Below are 21,477 nucleotides of genomic sequence, written 5' to 3'. Positions count from 1 at the left end.
AAGAGCTGACTTCAGCTCACTGACATCATTGTTCCCTTTAGCTTAACAAGTTTGCCCTTAAATTGAGATGTAAATACTAGTGTTTTATTTTTTGAACCTGTACCCTGCAACTTCATGGAGACGACTGTATTTTAAGTGTATAATTCCTCTGACATTACTCATTTTGAGGAGGAAGATGGAAGAAGCAGTATCCTCCTCCCCCTCCCAAATAAACATTTTATCCAAATTTTGATATGCATCCTGGGTGGGGAAGATCTCCTGGAGGAGGGCATGGCAACCCACTGCAGTATTCTTGCCTGGAGAATCCCATAGACAGAGGAGCCTTATGGGCTACACAGTCCATAATGTCGCAGAGTCAGACATGACTGAAGTGACTAAGCACACAAACGTTTTTTAGCTGAATCAATGATGGTATTTTACAAACAATATTATTTTATACTCACTTTTTTGTATCATATACATCCATTTCTGGTACGGTATCCTTAAGTTTTTTAAAATGAGAATCAGATCATATGGCGTATCTGAAAGCACCCAACACAGTAGACCCTCAGTAAATGTGCTTGTCCCCTCCCTAGACCATTTAAGGGTGCTTCTGTCTGTCCTTCATTCTCTGTGACTACTGAAGCGAAGAGCAGATGCCCTGGCCTTCACGGAGTGATCCAGAATGACCTCACCATGCCCGTGTCCATCCCTTCTCAAAGGACCAGGCTTCAGGGAGGCAGAAGGCAGGGAGTGGCCAAGGGCAGAAATGGGAAATGGTCATTCCTTGGTGTTCCTCTGTGAACAAAAGATGGGTTCCAGCTTTAAACAAGTACTCTGCCCAGGCATGAGACCAACCCCAATAATACAGATGGAGAGACTCCCCAGTGATACCATTAAGTAACAGTAATTAGCTTGGATAACCGTCTCCTGGTTGACATAAAAGTTCCATACATTTCAGTTTATACGTCTGCAGATATTTCTGCAGCCTGGAGTATGTTTCACACACTAACTCATGAATTTAAGATCAGTAAGTTGTCAAGGATTCAGATTGCTGGCCCTCTCAGTTTCAAGACTGTGGCCTTACCCTCTGGTCTAGGTTGGCTTTGAGAAACCCTCTGTGCCGCTTTCACCAAGAAGTGGAGACTTTCCGGCATAGGGCCATCTCTGACACTTGGCTGACAGTGAATCGCATGGAGCAGTGCCGGACTGAATACAGAGGGGCGTTACTGTGGATGAAGGACGTGTCCCAGGAGCTTGATCCAGACCTCTGCAAGCAAATGGAGAAATTCAGGAAGGTAGGTGATTTCATGGGGGTTCCCAAAAGGGGTACCTGCTGGAAGGTAATGAGACGTGAGTGATTTGAATCCCCCTAGTGAAGAAGACATAACTCAAAACACCAAGGAGGCAATTAATCATCGCTGGTGTCTCTGTATGTGACAGAATACCAATTAATGTGATATATAATTCTCTAAGGATAAGATAGAAGAGACAGCTGGAAATTGCTGGGATTTGGTAACTGATTTTAATTGAAGTCAGATTTTCATATAATGTGCACTTTTTTGTAAGGCTGTCACTTCTAAATGCTTTTTCATGCATAACTAAAAATCAAGATTAGATCAAATGAAACTGGAAGGTGAGAACAGACTGCTGGGGAAATCTTTTTTAATTGCTAATGAATATTAAAATTAATAGAATAATAATGTTCCTTTGTTTGGTGAGAAGGTTAGGAAGCAGTGGGGTTGACTTGTAGGATTAAATGACGTGGCATTGACTCCATCTGCAGTAGACCCTTCACATATTTGCATGAGGAGATGGCTGTGTTCTTAAATTTCCCTGAAATGACTGGTAAGCAGCAGAGGGATGATGTTTCATTGGTTTTTAGTGTCCCAAGTCCATTTAGCTCTTTGGAGATTAGTCATGCAAGGATATGTTGCACCACTAGGTGGCAGTCATACACTGAATATTTATGAAAATACAGACGTTTTTGTTGTGTATAATCTTGGTCTTTGTTTGATCAACTTGGGTATATTTCAAGGTATGAAAGACAACAAAAATCTATCAAATGTTAGATTTGACATAATATTGTGTCAATTGTCTTACTCATTTCAAATAATCCATTTGTAATTGTGATATTGCTTAAAATCCCTAGATTTCTAAGTACATCATTGCAGAGCAGTAGATGGGAAACCTTTCTGGTGTGCAGGAGGTTAGATGGTAGCAGGGGAGAAAAAGGGGGGATATATGGGGTGAGAGAAAAGAGGAACCTTCTGTTGCTTAAGAATAGGGTCACCAAATGTTGACCCAGGTATTAGATTAACAAAAATCCTTTTAAAAAGCAGGTTTTACTGTGGTTTGGCATTTGGAATCCCTCTTTATGACGGGACACAGAGACCATTTTCTTCCTGATCGTAGATGATATTAGTGTATTCTCAGTAGCCAGCTCCTCAATAAGATAGGGTTCTGAGCTCATGGAAAATCAGACCTGAAAAGTTCCTTAAAGATGAGTTAGTGAAAGAGAAAACCAAGGCCCCAAAATAGTAAGTAAACTTTTCAACTGTTGATAGCTAGATAGATGTTGGCGAGCCCAGGCTACATTTGAAATTTCCTGGCTTTTTAATCAGGCAGGTAATTTGGTTTCTCTTTGACGTTTTATTTGGAGATTGGAAGAGGATGGAGTGGAGAGGTTAAAAAGGAAAAAGGAAACAAAAACCCCAACATTATCTGCAGGGTATAAGCCAGTCACTCTACTACCTCCTTTAAGCCTCACAATAACCAAGACACAGACTTAATTTTACAGAGGAGGAAAGTGATACCTAAGTAACTAGTACAGGATCAATGAAATGACAGGGAAATGAAAAATCAGAATCGTAGAAAATATGCATCATTTTTTCTTTAAGAGGAGAATAAAGTGGAGTTAAACAGCATACCTAGGATTGACAAAGGCATTTTCATAGTTACAACCCTCCTGTGGTTATCCATTCAACGTACATTTACTGAGCACTTTCTGTGTGCCAGGTAATAAACGTAAAATTATTCCAGAAGGCAGAAGAATTTTCATGTGAAATTGTATTTATTTAGTTTTGTTATGAAGGGTGGTTGCTAGCTGTGTAAGGATGAAATAAACCAAGAATGCTTTGTCATTGGTTTGAATGTTGAAACATTACCCACTCTCTAGTGTCATCAATCTGTTGATTTTGGAAAATATGGGTTTTTTTTTTTTTTAATTCTTTGCCATGCAGAAGTAGCTGAAGCAATGCCTTCCTCCACAATCCCGTGTGTGCTGGATTTAATTTAATAGCTGAACATGGTGTACTTAGAATTTCAGGAAAGAATTTTTTTTTTTAAGGGAGTCTGTATGCAAGTATATACTTGATTAGACTAGACTCTCCATGAGGATAGGAACCAGTTTAGTTCTCTTTACTTACAATCCCTGGGCCAGCCCAGCACGTGACCCCAGTTAGCACCCATATCAGATGGCCGGATGCCAGCCGTGCCATTTGCGTGCCAGATTCGTGCCTTCTCACACCTGCAGAGCCTTTCCACCATGTGCAACTGACTTTATAATGTTTGGGGAATTGATATATGTGGTTTTGCAAGTAAGAAGTAGCATTATGGGTTTGTGGCTTGCTGCCCTCTTCGGAATGAATTTAAAGTGTGGAGGTTGCTGTTCGCTTGGAGCTCATGATATGAATCTTGAGTTGGAGCCAGCCTTAGTGTTTTGTCCCAGCGGGATTCCGTTTTAAACAGAGTCTCCATTTCTCTCTCTGGGAAAGAGTTACCAAAAGGCATTTCTGAGTCCCCTGTAAGAGTAGGAGTCGCTGTGTGTGTGTTGGGCGGGGGATGGGGGGTGTTTACTTTCCTCAGAGCCAGCTGCCTGCTTTTTTTTTTTTTTTGAGTTCTTATTGTGGGTTTTTTTTTTTAATTGGAGGATAATTGCTTTACAATCTTCTTCACATTTAAGCCGATGAATCCTGAATTAAATTCTATTCTTTCTGAGGAAACAAAATTTGAATTCATACCTCACAAGTGGGACCCCTCTCTGGTTGCAGTCTTTAGGGTACCCTCATGTATTTATTTGGAGAAGGCGATGGCACCCCACTCCAGTACTCTTGCCTGGAGAATCCCACGGACAGAGGACCCTGGTAGCCTGCGGTCCATGGGGTCATGAAGAGTCAGACACGACTGAGCAACTTCCCTTTCACTTTTCACTTTCATGCATTGGAGAAGGAAATGGCAACCCACTCCAGTGTTCTTGCCTGGAGAATCCCAGGGATGGGGGAGCCTGGTGGGCTGCCGTCTATGGGGTCGCACAGAGTTGGACACGACGGAAGTGACTTAGCAGCAGCAGCATGTATTTATTAATTCATCCAACAAATGAGATTGAAGCCCACCTTGTGCCAGGCCACATGCAGAGGGATACAATGGTGAGTGAGCAGACACAAGGTCTGCCCCGCTGTCCCAGGCAGTCACTTGGAGACAGTGACTCCAAGATGAGCTGCAGCCCATGCTGTGGCAGGAACACCCCTGACCTGATGGGCTTCCTGGAGGAAGTGGCATCTAAACCACCTGTGAAGGATGAGCGGGAGGGAGCTGGGTGGAGGAAGGGGGGACTGCAGAACAGAGTTCCAGTCTGAGGAAGTAATGTGGACAAAGGCCTTTGCGTGAAGGGAAACAACACATTTTGCTCCTTTTAGGCCCCTGCAACCAGAGGATGAAAAATGAAGTGGTGGGGGTGGGTCATGGTCTGGGCAGGTAAGCAGACCATGGCGAAAGGGACATCTCCCTGAGGGCCAAGGAGAACGAGGGTGTTGAGAAGGGGAGACAAGTGATCCAACCTGTGCTCTCACAAGCCTGCTCAGACTTTAGTATGGAGCAGGGACTGGAAGTGCCCAAGCCTTGAGGCTGGACGAGCTGCAGATGAGACAGGGTGTCCAGGGAGCAAAGAGGGAAGTAGACCAGAAAGAAATGTCCTGTTCTGACCTCCACCAGACTCCACAATAGCCCCATGGTTAATTACAGAGCTCTTCATTTTTTTTTTTTTTTAAGAAACAAGCAGAATACATATAAATAAATAAATAGTGAGATCAAACGTACTTTCACTTCCAACTGAGGCTTTTCCCCCTTAGTGTTTTCAAGATGCTAAACAACTTTTTTTTAATAACACTCAGTGAGCATGACCGAAATGATGAATGAAAAACTTAAACAAAGCAAATGATCCGTTTTCAGGCTGACCCCCTTTGAGCCCACGGGTCTGGTGACAGAGCTCTGGGTGGCAATGTTAATAAGCATTTATGAAGTGCTGTCTTCGGGGAGGGAAACACAAGGAGGTGGGAAAGCCTGATGCCGGCTCTCAAGAAAGACCCTGCTAGTCATCTGTTCCCTGTCAAAATGACCCTGGTAAACAAGACACCTGGAGAGTGGGGCCTCGTGGAGCTCTTCTCCTAAAGACCGAATCATGGGAAATGGTGGATACATTTCCATGGGTAGAGCTGGACTCCTGTTGGAAACCCCTCCTGACAGTGCGAGTCACCCCAGGAGGGCAATGGATGGGAGACAAGGCCACAAGGTATTTTATGAGCAGTTACAACGTGTGATATATGTGCCCTTTGAAGGCAGAGTAAAAGGGTATAACTTAAAAATAGAAGTCAGCTTCTTGTAGCAGATTACATCAGCTTAAGTTGTGAGCTCACACAAGAGCTTTTGCAGCCTGGTGCCCTTGAAAGCGTCCTCCTGTGGTCAATTAAGTGTCTTGTTTTTCTTGAAAGTCAGAAATGGGATAGAGGGTAATTATTCTAAATGGAATGAAAGCTGTGTTAGGTGTAAGAAAATAGTTCTGAACCCTCTAAAGAGATGAGATAGAAATGTCTATGCAGGCATTTGGATTAGCTAGAGTCCTTATAGGCAAGGACAAGGGAACTGGCATTTTAATGAGGCCACTTATTAAATGTTTTAATGAAATCCTACAGCGTCCGTCTTGCATTTCATGACCATAATTCAAAAGGGTGTCGAAAAGGTGATTGTAAAGAGTGTGGAAGATAACACACGGGTGTTCTCAGGCATGTACCTATTTAAAGAGTGTTAGGTTTTAAAGAACTGTGAATTCACCAAAGTCGTGTTATCAAAGGATATGTTACCATGAGAAGGTTTATTAACAAGTGGTGGTGGCTTAATAGGTGTTGGGTGCAGGGAGAAACCTTTTAGGGTCATCAATCAGTGATGTCCCATGCCCTTACTGAAGGTTTGGGTCTGCAGAGCTTGGTCAAGGACTAGTAATGAGCAGTACTGACATCAGAGGGATTTTTCTTCCTGTGGACAAAGGCTTGGGTTAATTAATTTGACAGTATCATTAATTACTGCTGAAATCATTGGTCTTTGTCAGAGGTCAGGCTCTTTCAGCAATTGAGGGCAGGTCCCGTGGGATCTGGAGATGCCAAGTAATGCAGGCAAGTCACCGCTCAGCCATCTCCCGGTTCTGTGAGAAAGGCCTTTCCTTTGCCTGAGCCATCCAGCCTTTGGACCTAAGCCCAGCATTCTGCTTCTGTTCAGGGCCAACCTCAGGGCTCCACCCAATGAGTCGTGTTGGGCACTGGAAAATGTCAGGATTGGGTTCCTATGATAAACCAGTAAAGGCCCCACTCGGGAGCTTTGCCCAATTTGCACATAAAAGCAGAGGGAGCCCTATAATTCGAATGTTGATGGCTTTAGTACTGTCCCAGAGGCCTCTGAGACTATCCTCAGTTGTTTTCATTCCTTTTTCTTTATTCTGCTCTTCAGCAGTTATTCCACCATTCTGTCTTCCAGCTCACTTACCTGTTCTTCTACCTCATACGTGCTAAGTCGCGTTAGTCGTGTCCTACTCTTTGTGACCCCATGGACTGTAGCCCGCCAGGCTCCTCTGTCCATGGGATTTTCCAGACGAGGATACTGGAGTAGGTTGCCATGCCCTTCCTTCTCCAGATCTTCTGCCTCAGTTATCCTCCAATTAAGGGGGGGAGGGAGAAAAAAGATTATATTTACCCTTACACTGTGAAAAAATAAAAGCAATTCTTGTTAGGGGGAAAAAAAAAAAGCAGAGGGAGGATTTGACCCCTTATCACCCTGTCTCTCCTGGTTCTAAAGTTCTTGGCACTGGCTTGAGCTCTTTGATGAGGTGACAGTCCCTTTTGTAAAGCCACCACGCGCTATCCTATCTGTCTCACAGTCCTCCATTTCCGTTTGTTGCCTTTTGACGTGTGCTGTGTTTAGCTAGGGCGCCTGTTTTCTGTGGTGCCCGGGAAGGTTCCGTCCAGCTGCTTGTCTCCGTTTCCCAGGTTGCTGTCTCTTGATGCTGCCTAAACACCATAGGAAAAACATGCCATGTTCGCATGGCACAATGCGGAAAGGGTGACAGATTGGGATCCCCTTGCTTTCATGTCTGAATTTCATGAGATGAGGCCTTTGGGGCTCTGTGTGTCTTCATTGACTTTTCTCCACTGAACTTGAAGAGCAACAATTAACTCCAGGGTTAGGCCAAGACCATTTGGAAAAGCAGGCGCAAAGCAGCTAACTCTTGGAAAGCTGGGTACTGGCTGACTGCTCCTAGTGGTTGGAAATAGAGAGGACGAAGCAGCGTTACCTCTGAGTGGGGTGGCTCTTCACTCTGGCCTCAGCTCTGCCTCCACCCTTGGTGATGGCCTGGATTGGGGTGATAAGCCAGTGGTGGTTTCTCATTCACCAAAGAAGGCACAGGTGCTGGCTGAGCACCAAGCTCTCTCCCAGCTGTAATAGTTTACTTTCCCCCTCAAGTCATTAGGCTCTAAAATGGTTAAGCCCATCGGCAGAGAAGTATACACACTTGAGCAGGGTTTCCTCTGACAAGCAAGTTACGGTCTTGTTGAATTTGTGTGCACAGGGTTGTGTCTGACTCTGCGACTCCCAGGACCATAGCCCACCAGGCTCTTCTGTACCGGAATTTTCCTGGCAAGAGTGCTGGAGCACTGGGCAAGGTTGCCATGTCCCTTGCTGAGTTTGCTTGGTCTTACTCCTGTTGTTTTAATCTTGGACTCTTGGGGGTGAGGGGAGAATATTTCACTCCTAATTCTTGGGTAGAGGAGTACTTGGTGTTTATAGACTGTTAATATTTACCTCTTATTTAGATATTAATACTTCTGCGAGGGTGAGAAGCCTGTAGCCTGTGGGCGGGCCGCATAATTTTGCAAACATTTTTTATTGTTAACCCAGCCACGCCTTCATTTATTTATTGTCTGTGCCTGCTTTCACAATATCATGGCAGAGTTGAGTGGTGGATGACAGAGACTGCAAAGCCAAAATATTTACATTCTGCCCCTTTACAGAAAAGTGTTTGCCGTCCCCTGATTTATCGGTACCTGCGAATGTTGAAGATGGTTTTATGTCATAAAATGTACCATCTTAACCATTTTTAAGCCTCCACTTCAGTAGTGTTAAGTGTATGCACATTGTTGTATAACCAGATCTCCAGAACTTTTCGTCTCGAAAAACTGAAACTGTATGCCCGTTGAATAACCACCCCACCCGATCTCCCCCTCCGTAAGCCACTGGTACCTATCATTCTGCTTTTTGTTTTTAGGACTGATTCGATTATCTTAAGTATGTGGAATCCTGTGGTATTTGCCTTTTTGTGACCAGCTTATGTCACTTGGCATAGTGTCTTCGAGATTCATCCATGTCATAGCATGTGGCAGGCTATCCTTCCTTCTTAAGGTTGAATGATATGCTGTTGTATGTACATTTGATTTACCTGTTGTTTTTAATCATGGACACATTTGAGTTGCTTCCATCCTTTGGCTTCCCTGGTGACTCAAATGATAGAGAATCTACCTGCAGTTCAGGAAACCCAGATTCTCTGGGTCAGGAAGATCCTCTGGAGAAGGGAGTGGCAGCCCATTCTGGTATTCTTGCCTGGGAAACCCCATGGACGGAGGAGGAGGCAAGTTACAGTCCATGGCATCACAAAGAGTCGGACACAACTGAGCAACTAACACTTTGGCTATTGTAAATAATGCTGCTATGAACATCAGTGTGCAAGTAACTCTTTAAGACCACCCTTTGAACTCCAAAAACATGATAAATGTCTGGCTTTAATGTTATAATTTCTTTTTAGTGTTTTATTTAATCTTGCCATTGCATGAACATGAGACTCAGGCTATGGAAGCAAGGAGTCATTTGATTTTAATATTATCATCTTGGAAGATACTATCTACACATATGAATTCATTATTTATTAATTTCTACAAGAATCAAATATTTCTATGATTTTTAAAAATGAACATATGTAATACCATAAAAGCTAATGTGTCAGTTTAAAGTAGATTTTTTTTCCCCTCTGTCTTAAAAAAGGGATCAAATCTTTGCATATGGCATTCTCTAACTGTTTGAAGGGAAAACTTGCTAAACTCTCAAAATGTACTCTGGACAACAGTTCATTATCAAAGTGTGAACTGATCCAGTCCAAGATAGTTTTCCTTTTGCCATATTGTCTGGTTCTTCTTCCTAAGACTTAGATGTCTTGGATGGCATATGCAAGCCTGGTCTTGAGAATTTTATGGATGATAGTGTATAAAACATACGGATTTTACTGAGAGCCATCAGGTTCCAGATCAAAATCTTATAACCATGGCTTTCTCAGTCCCTCAGCAGCTAGAAAGTCTCAGGTGGGTTCGTTATTTCCATGTTTCATCACACTGTGCTTTTGGTTGTGGGGGTCAGGGGAATGGCTGGTGCCCATGATACCCTCTGCCCTTCCCCAAAACACGCACTGTTCCATCTGCCTCTGTCTCCTTTCAGGAGCTCCTGGAGAAGGTGTCATTTTAGATTACAGTTTAATGGAAAGTTACTGCATTCAAGTAGCATGGTGTACTAGTTACTGTTGCTATAGTTTCAGTCTCCAAGCCTATCATGTCTGCATGCCCCTCTAGATTACCGTCTTCCTTCTGGTTAACAGCTCAAGTATCATCTTTCCCAGCTATTATTCTTATTCTCTCATGGTAAATTGGTTGCAGTTTTTCCACCATCTTCAAGAATTTTGTATAAAAGAAGACTGTTGCACCTTGCTGGATTAACTTAACACCTTCTTTTTAAATGTTTCTGCTTCAGGGATCTGTTCCACTATGATATTACTTTTATTTTACAAAATGGTGGTTTTCTTAGACACACAAAATGGAATGAGGATTTTATTTAATATCAAACAGCAGTAATACATCTACTATTTACTGAGTGCCAATAGCTTTACAGCACTGTAAGTTACTTTTATTATAATTAAAGGGATTTTCAAATACATTCTTCTTTCCAATCAGACTTTTCTGTGACAGAAAAACATAATGATTTGATGGTTGTCTACACTGTCACTTTTAAATCAGACTGGATTTATAAATTGGCTATGGAGAGTTAGTATTTCAGAAAAAAAAGCTATGAATCACAATTGCTTTATGAGAAAACAAGCAAGCAAACTTGGGTTCTGTGTTAGTTTGTCATCAAGGGATATTGAAAGAATTTGAAAACCAATTTTTAAATGATTAAATTATTTTTGTGAACCCCCTAACAAAGCATCCCTGACGAGATTTATCCAAGCAGTGTTGGCCTCATAGTGGAGTCATAGACCGTCAGTGGTTTCACAGGTCTTCCTGTCTGTCAGTGAAACTCATCTTCATCTCAATTCCAAATCCATCCATTCATCAGTGTTTGAACTATCACAAGAATGAGTCCATTGAAAACTGGTGTTCTCCATTCACAGCTCTGAGATTTAAAAAAAAGAAAAAGGTATCTGTGATTCTTTGGTCTCCAGGGAACAGATAAAATTTTAATCTCAGGGAAATTAGCCAAGCAGGCCTACATATGACCCAGTGTATGACCCAGACAAGGTTGCTCTGCTTGCTAAATCATGTACGATTCAACTCACTCCTTTCAGAAGGCTTCCTTTTTACCTCCCTTAATGAGTTTTTGGTAAAAGTAAAACCTTAAAACAGAAAGCATCAATGTGTGTGTGCTTACCCTTCTAGCATAAATTTGTTCAGGACAATTCCAGGTAAAAGAATATTATCCCCCAAGTGAAAAAATTCCATTTCCTGTTCAACAATTATCCCACACTTAATCATCACATGAGATAAATGAAACTCATATATAGGAGCCCTAAAATCTTACACTGGCCAATTTTACATGGACTCGGAGCCCTAAGGAGAAGCAGGCCCTTGAAAGGCCATATGTGTAACTTTGAAATGAAATTCACACATGCATTAACCAGGCTTCTGTTGTTCTCATCAAATGAAATATGATTTTCGGGCTTGGTAACACTTCACAGTTGATTGGCTCTTTCTATCCAGCGACCCATCTATCTGTCCATCCATCTATTTAAATTCACTCCCCAGCTGTGATTCTGAGACAACCATTGTCATTTAGATGCTGATTCCTGACTGTGGTTCTTCTGGTGACTGCTGACATTGGAATAAGGGATACCACTCAAGATAGATTAATTATATAAACAAATGAAGGATGGGAGTTTTTTTTCTGCTTTGTTCTTTTAAATCTCCTTTTTTCCCCCTGGGCCTTTAGAGATGGGACTCTGCATTCTTGGGAGCAAAAATAGTTCATGGGTATTAGTTTATGTTCTGAGAGAGGTCCAGGCAAAGAGACTTGGAAAATACCCACATCTAGGGAGGAAGAACCATATGGAAAGCCCATAGACGCCTGTATGGGAAATAAGTGAAGAAATTTCTCAAATTAAATGCTGAAAAGAAGTTAGCAGAGTTAAAATGTATTACATTTAGGATCTCATTCCCTTTCAATTTTTTTTTTTTTTTTTAATAAGGGAAAGAAAGAGACAGGAGAACCTGGCAATAGTAATTGCTTCCGAGGCAGGGGACTAGATTAGAGAGGAGAGGAGATAAACGGAGATGAGAGTGAGGTTGGAGCTGTACTGTATTCCTTTTTGTGCCTTTTAAATTTTGTACCAAGTGCCTATGTTATCCTTAAAATAATAATGTGTAAAAATTAATGAGAATAACTGAGACCAGAATGGGAACAGATAAGATTTGATAGAAGAAAGAAAAGGATAATGACAGAAAAGTCCCTTCCTTTGCAAGAAATGAGGAGGGATTTTTAGTTTGTTTTTCATAATAATAAAGGGAAGAAGGAAGACGTGTTAGAGGCAAAGATGGGAAGCCGACTTCCCAAGGTTATGTCATAGGGCAGCTGGATGGAGGAGGTTGGAGGATGAAGTCATTCTCGAAAGCCATCAGCAGGGAGAGTCATGTGAAGTGGTCAAGTCACTGAGGAATAAGATGATCAAAACCAGCGCCTGAGGGAAACCTACCAAAATCAAGAACAATGAGAATGTTTCTTTTAAAAGCCTTCACTGTTCTAAGAGAACTAGAATAAGCAGAGTTAGGCTTCTTCTCATAGGGTTGGGAAGAGGTAAAGAAGTAGAAAGATAACTTTTTCCATCCTCCCTCAATTGCATCCCAGAAGAAATGAGCTCTGTGTTTTGCATCAAATGAGAATGTAGAGAAAACTCTTTCCCAAAGAAGATTCAAAGGGAAAGAGGACTTCTCTTCCAGAGGGGATGGTCTCCACATTTCCCACCGAGGCTGGGGCCTCTGAGTTGGGTGGCAGCATTGCAGCATCTATCGGTTGGTGTTGGATCTCTTACTTGGTGGGGGGATGTGGGGGAGGGAGTGAGGTTCTGCTGGTTTTAATGACCTTTCTTGTGTTCTCCATCCACATCTAATTCTCATCCACACTACTTAACAGGCTCAGACAAAATCTTCCCCTACAGCATCTCTGCATGCTTTTCTCTAAATCTAGCAATTTTATCAGTTCCTTTTTATTGGTCGTCTTCCAGGTTTTAGAAACTAAACCAAGAGTATTTATGCTCTTGTGAGCCCTAATTTTGTCATTAACATTTCTTAAGAAGTAATATCAGTTCTATAAATCCATCACATCCCTTTAGCTTCCTAGTATTTATTTATTCCTAGCTTATTTTCTAATACTCTCACAAGGGCCTTCTACTGCACAAGTCTAGAGAAAAATGGAAATATATACAAATTCTAAACCACACATCTTTTTGTGCCCACATTATGGCCTGGGCTCCCACTCACACATTATACATGTCAAAATCAGAAGTGCTGGGGAAGGCATAAGGACATAGTTGTTCCCAGGGTGTCCAGAGTCTGCAGAGCAGACTCAGGTTTCCCTGGAATTTTATCATGGTCACCATAAATCAAGTGTTTGAGAATAAAAAGTTGAAACACATCTTTAATTTTAAAGCTTTCCATATCTTCCTCATCCAGGCCATGTAGGCGATACTTCCTCACCCTCCTTCCCCAAGCACTGCCAGGAAAAGCCAGTGATTTGTAAATTGAAGCTATGTCAGCGAAAGCTTTTATTGCTACTTATTATCTGGGCCTGTGTCTGCTTTTAATTTTAATTCTCTGCTGAAAGAACTAGCTTTTCCTTTAAAAGTGTTTGCACGTCTTCTACTCTCTGATGAGAAGACAACAACTAAGAGCAGTGATGTGAAGCCAGACAATGATTAGATTTCTTAAGTTAGCCCCCTCTTCCCCATCCGTAGTGTATTTTAGGTTTGGAGCAAAACCTCTTGTATTCTGTATCGACCTACTTGTCCCTCTTCTCTCCCAGCATGTCCCCGTTTCACCCACCATTTCGCAGTTTCAGCTAATAAATCATGTAAGTAAAGTAGACATTTAGAAATGGGTGTTAGGAAAGAGGGTTTTGAAAATGAAGGTTTGATCAACTTTTTCACTTATTCTTTAATCAAGAAAACAAGAATAGCCCATTTTAAGAGAATGTTAAATACAAGTTGTGGGGAAGTCAAAGCACTGCTCATTTTTTCTTTAAAGCTATCTTTTTTCATGGTACAAAAGCACAGCAGATATTTAAGCTCCATATTGAACAATATGATAGGTTTATTTATGTTAAGATAATTAACATATTTGAATTTTTTCCCAGTCTTGGGTTTTTCTTAGCATTCTGTGCTATAGATAAGATGTAGCAGCAACTTAAGTATGTATACAGTGCAGGATATTTCTGGTTAAATATTTGTAAGGTGTCTTTAGTTTACAAAGCTGTTCCATGTTCATTACTTGGTTGGAGCTACACAACAGCTCAGTGAGGGCCTGATTTCTTTGTCCTGTTTCATAGCTAGGACCACTGAGGTGCCATGGGCCTGACTGACTTGCCCACAGCCACACATATAAGGCAGGATTCGACCCAAATCCTCTGACTCCACAAATCCGATAAATGGATCCTTTAAAGTGCTTAGTCACCACAGAGGAAAATGTTTCTGTGGTGGAAGAGACCACACCTCGCCTTAACGTAGCAACCACCTCTTCCAGCACATTCCACATTTTCTGTTCTCATTTTCTCTGATCCCAAGGGCTTATGTTCTGTGTTAGGCTTGTAGCATTTCTCCCACTTCATTTTATTCCGTGAGTGCAATTTGTAGTGCAAAATGCCTGGTGTCTCCACATCGGTCCTGGGGGCCAGGAGCTTGAACCCTGCTGCGGTATACTTTTTAGAGCCCTCAGGCCTGAACAGACAGAATAAGGCTCAAGGATGGAAAGCTGACGTCACAAAGGCCAGCACCTGGCTGAGGATCCTGTGTGTCAGCTTATTGGCTTAAAGCCAGTACACTGCAAAAAGATTAGTACTCGTAAGAGGAGAGTAGTACTCGTAAGAGGAGAGTATCAGGAGACCCTACAGCAAATAGGCTCAGAAAGATAGGTGGCCTCCTGGCCCATTTCCAGTAAAGGACGTTTTCCTAACCCTGAATTCAGGCCTCTTTGGCTTGGCTTGTGTTTAAGATTCCTCTGAGAAGTGAGTAGGACATGGAGAATCCCAGGTCCCAACTAAGAATTCTGATTCAGGAGGTGGGAGGTAGAACCCAAGAGTATGATTTTTAATGAGCTTCCAAGGTGATTTCCTTGTGTGGATCACATCTTGAGACATATTTTCCCAGCACACCACTATGGAATAATTGATGCTCCAGTGACAACTGACCCATCAAAAAAAAAAATGATTTTGTTCTTTTTAATAAGACATCCCAAAAGACAGGTGTCAAATGTATAAACATTTCTTAGGTTGTTTGAAAAAATAAAGTTGAATTATATGGAAAGGTCACTAAATGAGACCCTCCCCCCTCAAATTCTACTATATTAAGCATTATTGTGTTTTTTGCTATTCATCATACATGTTTACTTAAACCCTTGAGCCTAGAAATTGGTATATCACAGACACTCAAATACACTTACTTTACCCATCTTTGATCAATATAACCTCGCTCATTAAGTTTCTTCTCCTGTTTCAGCTGAAGTTTCCTTAATGGTCTTCAGGTTGACTCAGGAAACTGAAAGAGCTGGGATGGAGCCTCGGGTTAGTTAATATCTAGAGTCTATTACTCAGGAACTTACCACTTTGTGAGCACATAGCAAACAGCTCTGAGACTTAATTTACATATGCTAAGGACAGGGAATTTTCCAGGAGCAATCTGGCACTGTTACTGTCCCAATTTGCATGTTTTTAGCCTGTAGCATCATAAATCAGTCTTCTCCATCTGCATCCTTTCTCTTTTGTGTGGTTTGACTACTGCCTGTAGTTGGTCTGTTTCTTAGGACCAGACCAGCCTGAGACAGAGAAGTCTCCAGCACTGGGTTATCCACCACCGCCATCATCTTGTTCTGTGGTCTGTTACAGCTAACATCGTTCATGAGCAGTGACGTCCTGCTTTATACTTCCTGTAGTGAGAAAGAGTCGGGCATGGTGTGAAAACAAAAATTTTCGTTTGTCCCAGAATGACATCCTGTACCTGTAGGGATGCCTGAGAAGCTGTGAAATCAAAAATAAAGACTTTCAGGAGCACAGTTCTCTGACATTTCTTGACAGATGTATGGCCACTCTTAAATAGGACAATGAAAACTTTGAAATTGAATGTCTTAGTAGAAATGATGTCAAAAATAGGAAATATATTATTGAAAGTTTATCTTGTGGCAGCTCCGATTTTAAGCACTTTACCTGAATAGCCTCATTCACATTCTCCAGAGGGTAGATACTACGATCCCCTCTTCATGGATGAGGATTTTGAAGCTTGAGAGGTTAACTGACTTTCTCATTGTCCCATAGACTCTGGCAGGGCCAGGTGGGAAGGGGTTGTAAATTTACTCATATGTCACATGTATACACATCTATGGAGAAGGCAATGGCACCCCACTCCAGTACTCTTGCCTGGAAAATCCCATGGATGGAGGAGCCTGGTAGGCTGCAGTCTATGGGGTCACCAAGAGTCGGACACGACTGAACAACTTCACTTTCACTTTTCCCTTTCATGCATTGGAGAAGGAAATGGCAACCCACTCCAGTGTTCTTGCCTGGAGAATCCCAGGGACGGGGGAGCCTGGTAGGCTGCTGTCTATGGGGTCTCACAGAGTTGGACACGACTGAAGCGACTTAGCATACACATCTTACTTTCTAGACCTGCCTGTGGCTTCTTTATGAGCATGCATGGTGGGGACTTCAGGACTTGTCAGTTAAATGAGGTTAAATATAGCCTCCCTCATTTCATTTCAAATGTTGAGTCTGTTCAAAATTCTCTTTCCTACTCTCTGGTTGAAGTAGTCCCTTTGGGGATGCTCTTTCAGAATTCTACTGCCCACCCCCCCCCATCCTGCCCAGGAGGGCACTGGCTGACTCTGTCCTGGAGAGAGAGGGGAGATGGCATCCTTGAAGCCACCCTCTGTCCCCTGGCTCCTTTCTTGTCATTGCTGCAGCACGGCCATTCTGGGCTTGCATGGTATATCCCTAAAACCTGTGGCTGGGTTGATGCCTGGTCTCCTTCCTCTGCCCCAGCAATGTTCAAAGAGCCTTCGCCACATTCCCCTGATGAATCACCCTAATGGCAACTCAGACTACGCTGGACTCCAATTTGGCCCTCAACCCAGGGCCACTCCCTGGCAAGCTCACTAACCCGCTCCCTTTGCCACCTTCCTTTTCTTTCTCAGAGAATGTGAGACTCTCTGAATTTCTTCTTCTCCACACCCTGAGAGCCCAGGGAACTATTTGTTGTTGCTGTTCAGTCATTCAGTCATGTCCAACTCTTTGTGACCCCATGGACTGCAGCACACCAGGCTTCTCTGTCCTTCACCATCTCCCTGAATTTGCTCAAACTCATGTCCATTGAGTCAGTGATGCCATCCAACCATCTCATCCTCAGTTGTCCCCTTCCCCTCTTGCCCTCAATCTTTCCCAGCATCAGGGTCTTTTCCAATAAGTCAGCTCTTCACATCAGGTGGCTGAAGTATTAGATTTTCAGTTTTAGCCTCAGTCCTTCCAGTGAATATTCAGGGTTGATTTCTTTGAGGATTGACTGTTTTGATCTCCTTGCTGTCCAAGGGATTCCCAAGAGTCTTCTCCAGCACCACAATTTGAAAGCATCAATTCTTCAGTGCTTAGCCTTCTTTACGGTCCAGCTTTCACATCTGTACGTGACTACTGTAAAAACAATAGCTTTGAGTATATGGAACTTTGTCGGCAAAGTGACGTCTCTGCTTTTCAATAACACTGTCTAGATTTGTCATAGCTTTTCTTCCGAGGAGCAAGCATCTTTTTATTTTGGAGTTGCAGTCACCCTCCACAGTGATTTTGGAGCCCAAGAAAATAAAATCTGCCACTGTTACCATTTTTTCCCCATCTATTTGCCTTGAAGTGATAGGACCAGATGCTAACCCCATGAACACAATGAAAAGGGAAATGTTGGGTTTGCCAAAAAGTTCATTCATATTTTCCTGTAAGAGGGTTATGGAGAAACCCAAATGAACTTTTTCCCAACCCAGTACTGGAGAACTGAATTCAGCTCTCCGTTGTCAACTGCATTGCTTTACTGGGGTACAGCTGATCTTATTTAGATGAGAGACAGGCTTGAGAGGCAACCCTCTTGCAAATTCCCAAGCTGGTAGTGGGACAGGCCACATTCTACCTTTAGTTTTTTCTTCAGTGCTTTCCCTCCATGGGACAAAGTGGGGCCCCCTGTGTCATGGCCCACTTCCCTGATTGACTTGTCCAGCCAGAGGGGATGGGCAGGCTTTCTCCCTTTCCCTGTGCTATCATTAACCTCCCCACGCCAACCCCCACCACAAGAAAAGTATGATCAAATCTGTCTACTAAAATGGGAGAGAAAAATAGTATAGTGCTTTATTGTCTGGTAAAGTGAATTTTAAGCTTATTACTTGCTGCAGACTTCAAAAACCTCATTTGGGCTGTCAGGAGCTAGAGAGTACCACTTCCTCTCTCTATTTCTCTGGTAACAGTCCACATGAACAGCCTCCCACACATCCCAGGCAGATGTATGCCCCAGGCTGACCTTGCAGAAGGTCAGGTGCATGGAAAAGCAAGCAGAAAAGCACACTATTTGCAAAAAAGATCACCTTGAATTTCCCGCAACTGGAACATAAGCTGTGTAGGCTTCATCCATTCTACTCACTGACCACGGGCATGAATGAATTTCCCGCAACTGGAACATAAGCTGTGTAGGCTTCATCCATTCTACTCACTGACCACGGGCATGAATGAATTTCCCACAACTGGAACATAAGCTGTGTAGGCTCTCATCCATTCTACTCACTGACCATGGGCATGACTGAGATTTTTTTTTTTTTTGCATTGATAGAAAAGAACAGTGATAAAAATAAATCAGACATGAAACACTTCAGTCCAAAAGATATCTGCAGTTATAAAAGTAGAAGCCAATGCCATCAGCAGATTTCCCGAAAAGTAACAATTAACAGTGACAAAATAGAATGACCAGTCATAAAAGTATAACTGGACATTTGGTAGAAACCCCAATATCACCAGTTTGGAACTCAGCCAGTATTCACACCCTGGCTTAAATCTTAAAGTCATTATGTTGAAGAGTCTAAAATGGCACTCAGTAGATATTTGTTTTAAATCCAATTTCCTGTATCCACGTGTTCTTTCAGTTCCTTTTACGTTATACCTCATCAGTTTCATCTCTCTGATTCTCAACAAAACCCCTTCTGTGTATTTATCAACTTTCACATGGCAAGTTCAGGCCCCCACATCCCTGTACTTCCTGGTTGCGTCACCTAAACAGGAAGTCTTTTCCTTAACTTCTTCCCTGTCAATTTACAGCCATTATCTTCCCCAAGCCTCACTTAAAACCCAGAACTTCCAATAATTCACTTTTTGGTTAATACACTGCTTTGTAATTGTTCTAATATACTATTTTGTACTTGTTCTGATGTATTTTTCTTTCCTTCAACTATGCTAACTGCTCTTAAAGACATTAAGAAGCCTTAATTACCCTCCAGACATGTGACACTGTGCTTTATTTCAAATATTTAGTTAATCTTTTTCATTTGACCGGCTTTCTTAATTTATTTTTATCTACAGTGTATGAGGGGAGGGTCAGATCGGATTAAAACATTTCTAACCTTATTTCGACTTCATTCCAGTTTTCTAACATTGTTGTCAAAACACTGAATATCTGTTTCAGGTTGCAAATAAAAGTGTCTATCTTCTTTATAAAAGAGAAATCCATAGTTAGGAGGAGATTTATTTGAATGTGTATACATGGTTCCCAGTCATGGCATCTGGTCCCATCACTTCATGGGAAATAGATGCGGAAACAGTGGAAACAGTGTCAGACTTTTTGGGGGGCTCCAAAATCACCGCAGATGGTGATTGCAGCCATGAAATTAAAAGACACTTACTCCTTGGAAGAAAAGTTATGACCAACCTAAATAGCATATTCAAAAGCAGAGACATTACTTTGCCGACTAAGGTCCGTCTAGTCAAGGCTATGGTTTTTCCTGTGGTCATGTATGGATGTGAGAGTTGGACTGTGAGGAAGGCTGAGCGCCAAAGAATTGATGTTTTTGAACTGTGGTGTTGGAGAAGACTCTTGAGAGTCCCTTGGACTGCAAGGAGATCCACCAGTCCATTCTGAAGGAGATCAGCCCTGGGATTTCTTTGGAAGGAATGATGCTGAAGCTGCAACTCCAGTACTTTGGCCACCTCATGCGAAGAGTTGATTCATTGGAAAAGACTCTGATGCTGGGAGGGATTGGGTGCAGGAGGAGAAGGGGACGACAGAGGATGAGATGGCTGGATAGCATCACAGACTCGATGGATGTGAGTCTGAGTGAACTCCGGGAGTTGGTGATGGACAGGGAGGCCTGGCGTGCTGCGATTCATGGGGTCGCAAAGAGTTGGACACGACTGAGCGACTGAACTGAATCATCCAAATGTGAGGTCTTTGTGAGGAGTGATAAAGGCTTTGTATAATTGAGCTTAAACTATTCATTCATTTTTTGAGCCATGGCTGTGTGCTCAGTACTAGGTATGCAAGTTGACCACTTGAGAGTGATGCCTAACACATGCTGGGTGCTCACTCTGGGTCAGGCCCTGGGCCAAGAGACGTAGCATGCATTACCTCATTAGGCGTCTCAACAATCCTGTGAACCAGCCAGTATTAAATACCGCCACTTTACCTTTTTAGGTTGGATACAGACTAAATCTATAGTGAGATGTGTTTGTGTTCCTCTCCATAAAACATTAAGAGATAAGGAGGTGAGGAGTTCTTTCTCCCTTGGCGAGAGCAGCAGAGGGCAGGGCAGAAGGGTGTGTAAAGCAGGGAGGGTTAGGGAGAGAGGGGGTCAGGGGACAGGAAGTCCGGAGCAGAATGTGTAGACATGGAGCCACTTGCTTTCTGGTTGCCAGGGAACCGGACGCATGTGAACAAGGTCACCTGTGCCCCAACACTCGGCTTTCTCAGCAGCTACTGCTCTGATATAAGGGGGTGTATCAGGTCGACACTGAGGGGACAGAGCAGGGATGCAGGACCCCTTCCCTGAGGAGGTTTCCAGACAGTCGGGAAGAAAGGCAGTCACACACATGATTAACACCAGTGCAGCTACACCCAAAGTCTCAGAAATACAGAAGGAATGATTAATTTCTCAGCTATTCAGTGTTCTGCTCCTTCTGATGAGTTTCTCTTCTCCTCCCCTCATCCCACTGACTGGTGCCTTTTCACTCTCAAGCTGACGAGCAGGGCATTCCTCAAAAATCTTCCTCAGCTCCTCCGTTCACCATCCTCACATTCTGTAAGCAACCTCATCAGCTCTCATGACTTCACTTCCACAGTCTTAGGGTGGACGGTAGGATTTCTCTCTCTCTAAGCCTGATTTCTCACTTAAGATATTTGACAACTAGGAAACACTACGATCTCTTCACAGGCCACACGTAAGTGTCCCAGCAGCTCACCCGGGACACTGCCCTGTCTCCGCTCCCCGTCTCCTCCCCAGTCCTCTGTTTTGTTTTGTGTTTTTACGGCTTACCACCTTTGTTGATTGACCCTAGCAATCTTCTGGGCCCCAAACTCAAAACCTGACTCACTCCTTAGCTTCATCTCCTTTGTCCTGTCGTATCCTGCTCGCTCAGAGACCCTTCAAAAGC

At 42.8% G+C, this 21,477-nt stretch overlaps 1 protein-coding gene across 15 annotated transcripts in view; it reads left to right on the top strand.

Moving 5' to 3' along the window:
* The window catches only part of ICA1 (islet cell autoantigen 1), a 164,479-nt gene that overhangs the window by 40,429 nt on the left and 102,573 nt on the right, over positions 1-21,477 (top strand). For all 15 annotated transcript variants that reach the window (XM_040260517.1, XM_040260522.1, XM_040260521.1 and 12 more), the window contains exon 6: positions 1,079-1,277. In XM_040260517.1, coding sequence (XP_040116451.1) covers positions 1,079-1,277 — 199 coding nt within the window. The remainder of the gene's footprint in view (positions 1-1,078; positions 1,278-21,477) is intronic.

The sequence above is a fragment of the Oryx dammah genome, unplaced genomic scaffold (genome assembly GCF_014754425.2).
Source record: "Oryx dammah isolate SB20612 unplaced genomic scaffold, SCBI_Odam_1.1 HiC_scaffold_18, whole genome shotgun sequence".
NCBI classification, from domain to species: domain Eukaryota; kingdom Metazoa; phylum Chordata; class Mammalia; order Artiodactyla; family Bovidae; genus Oryx; species Oryx dammah.
This window is presented reverse-complemented; position numbering and strand designations above follow the sequence as displayed.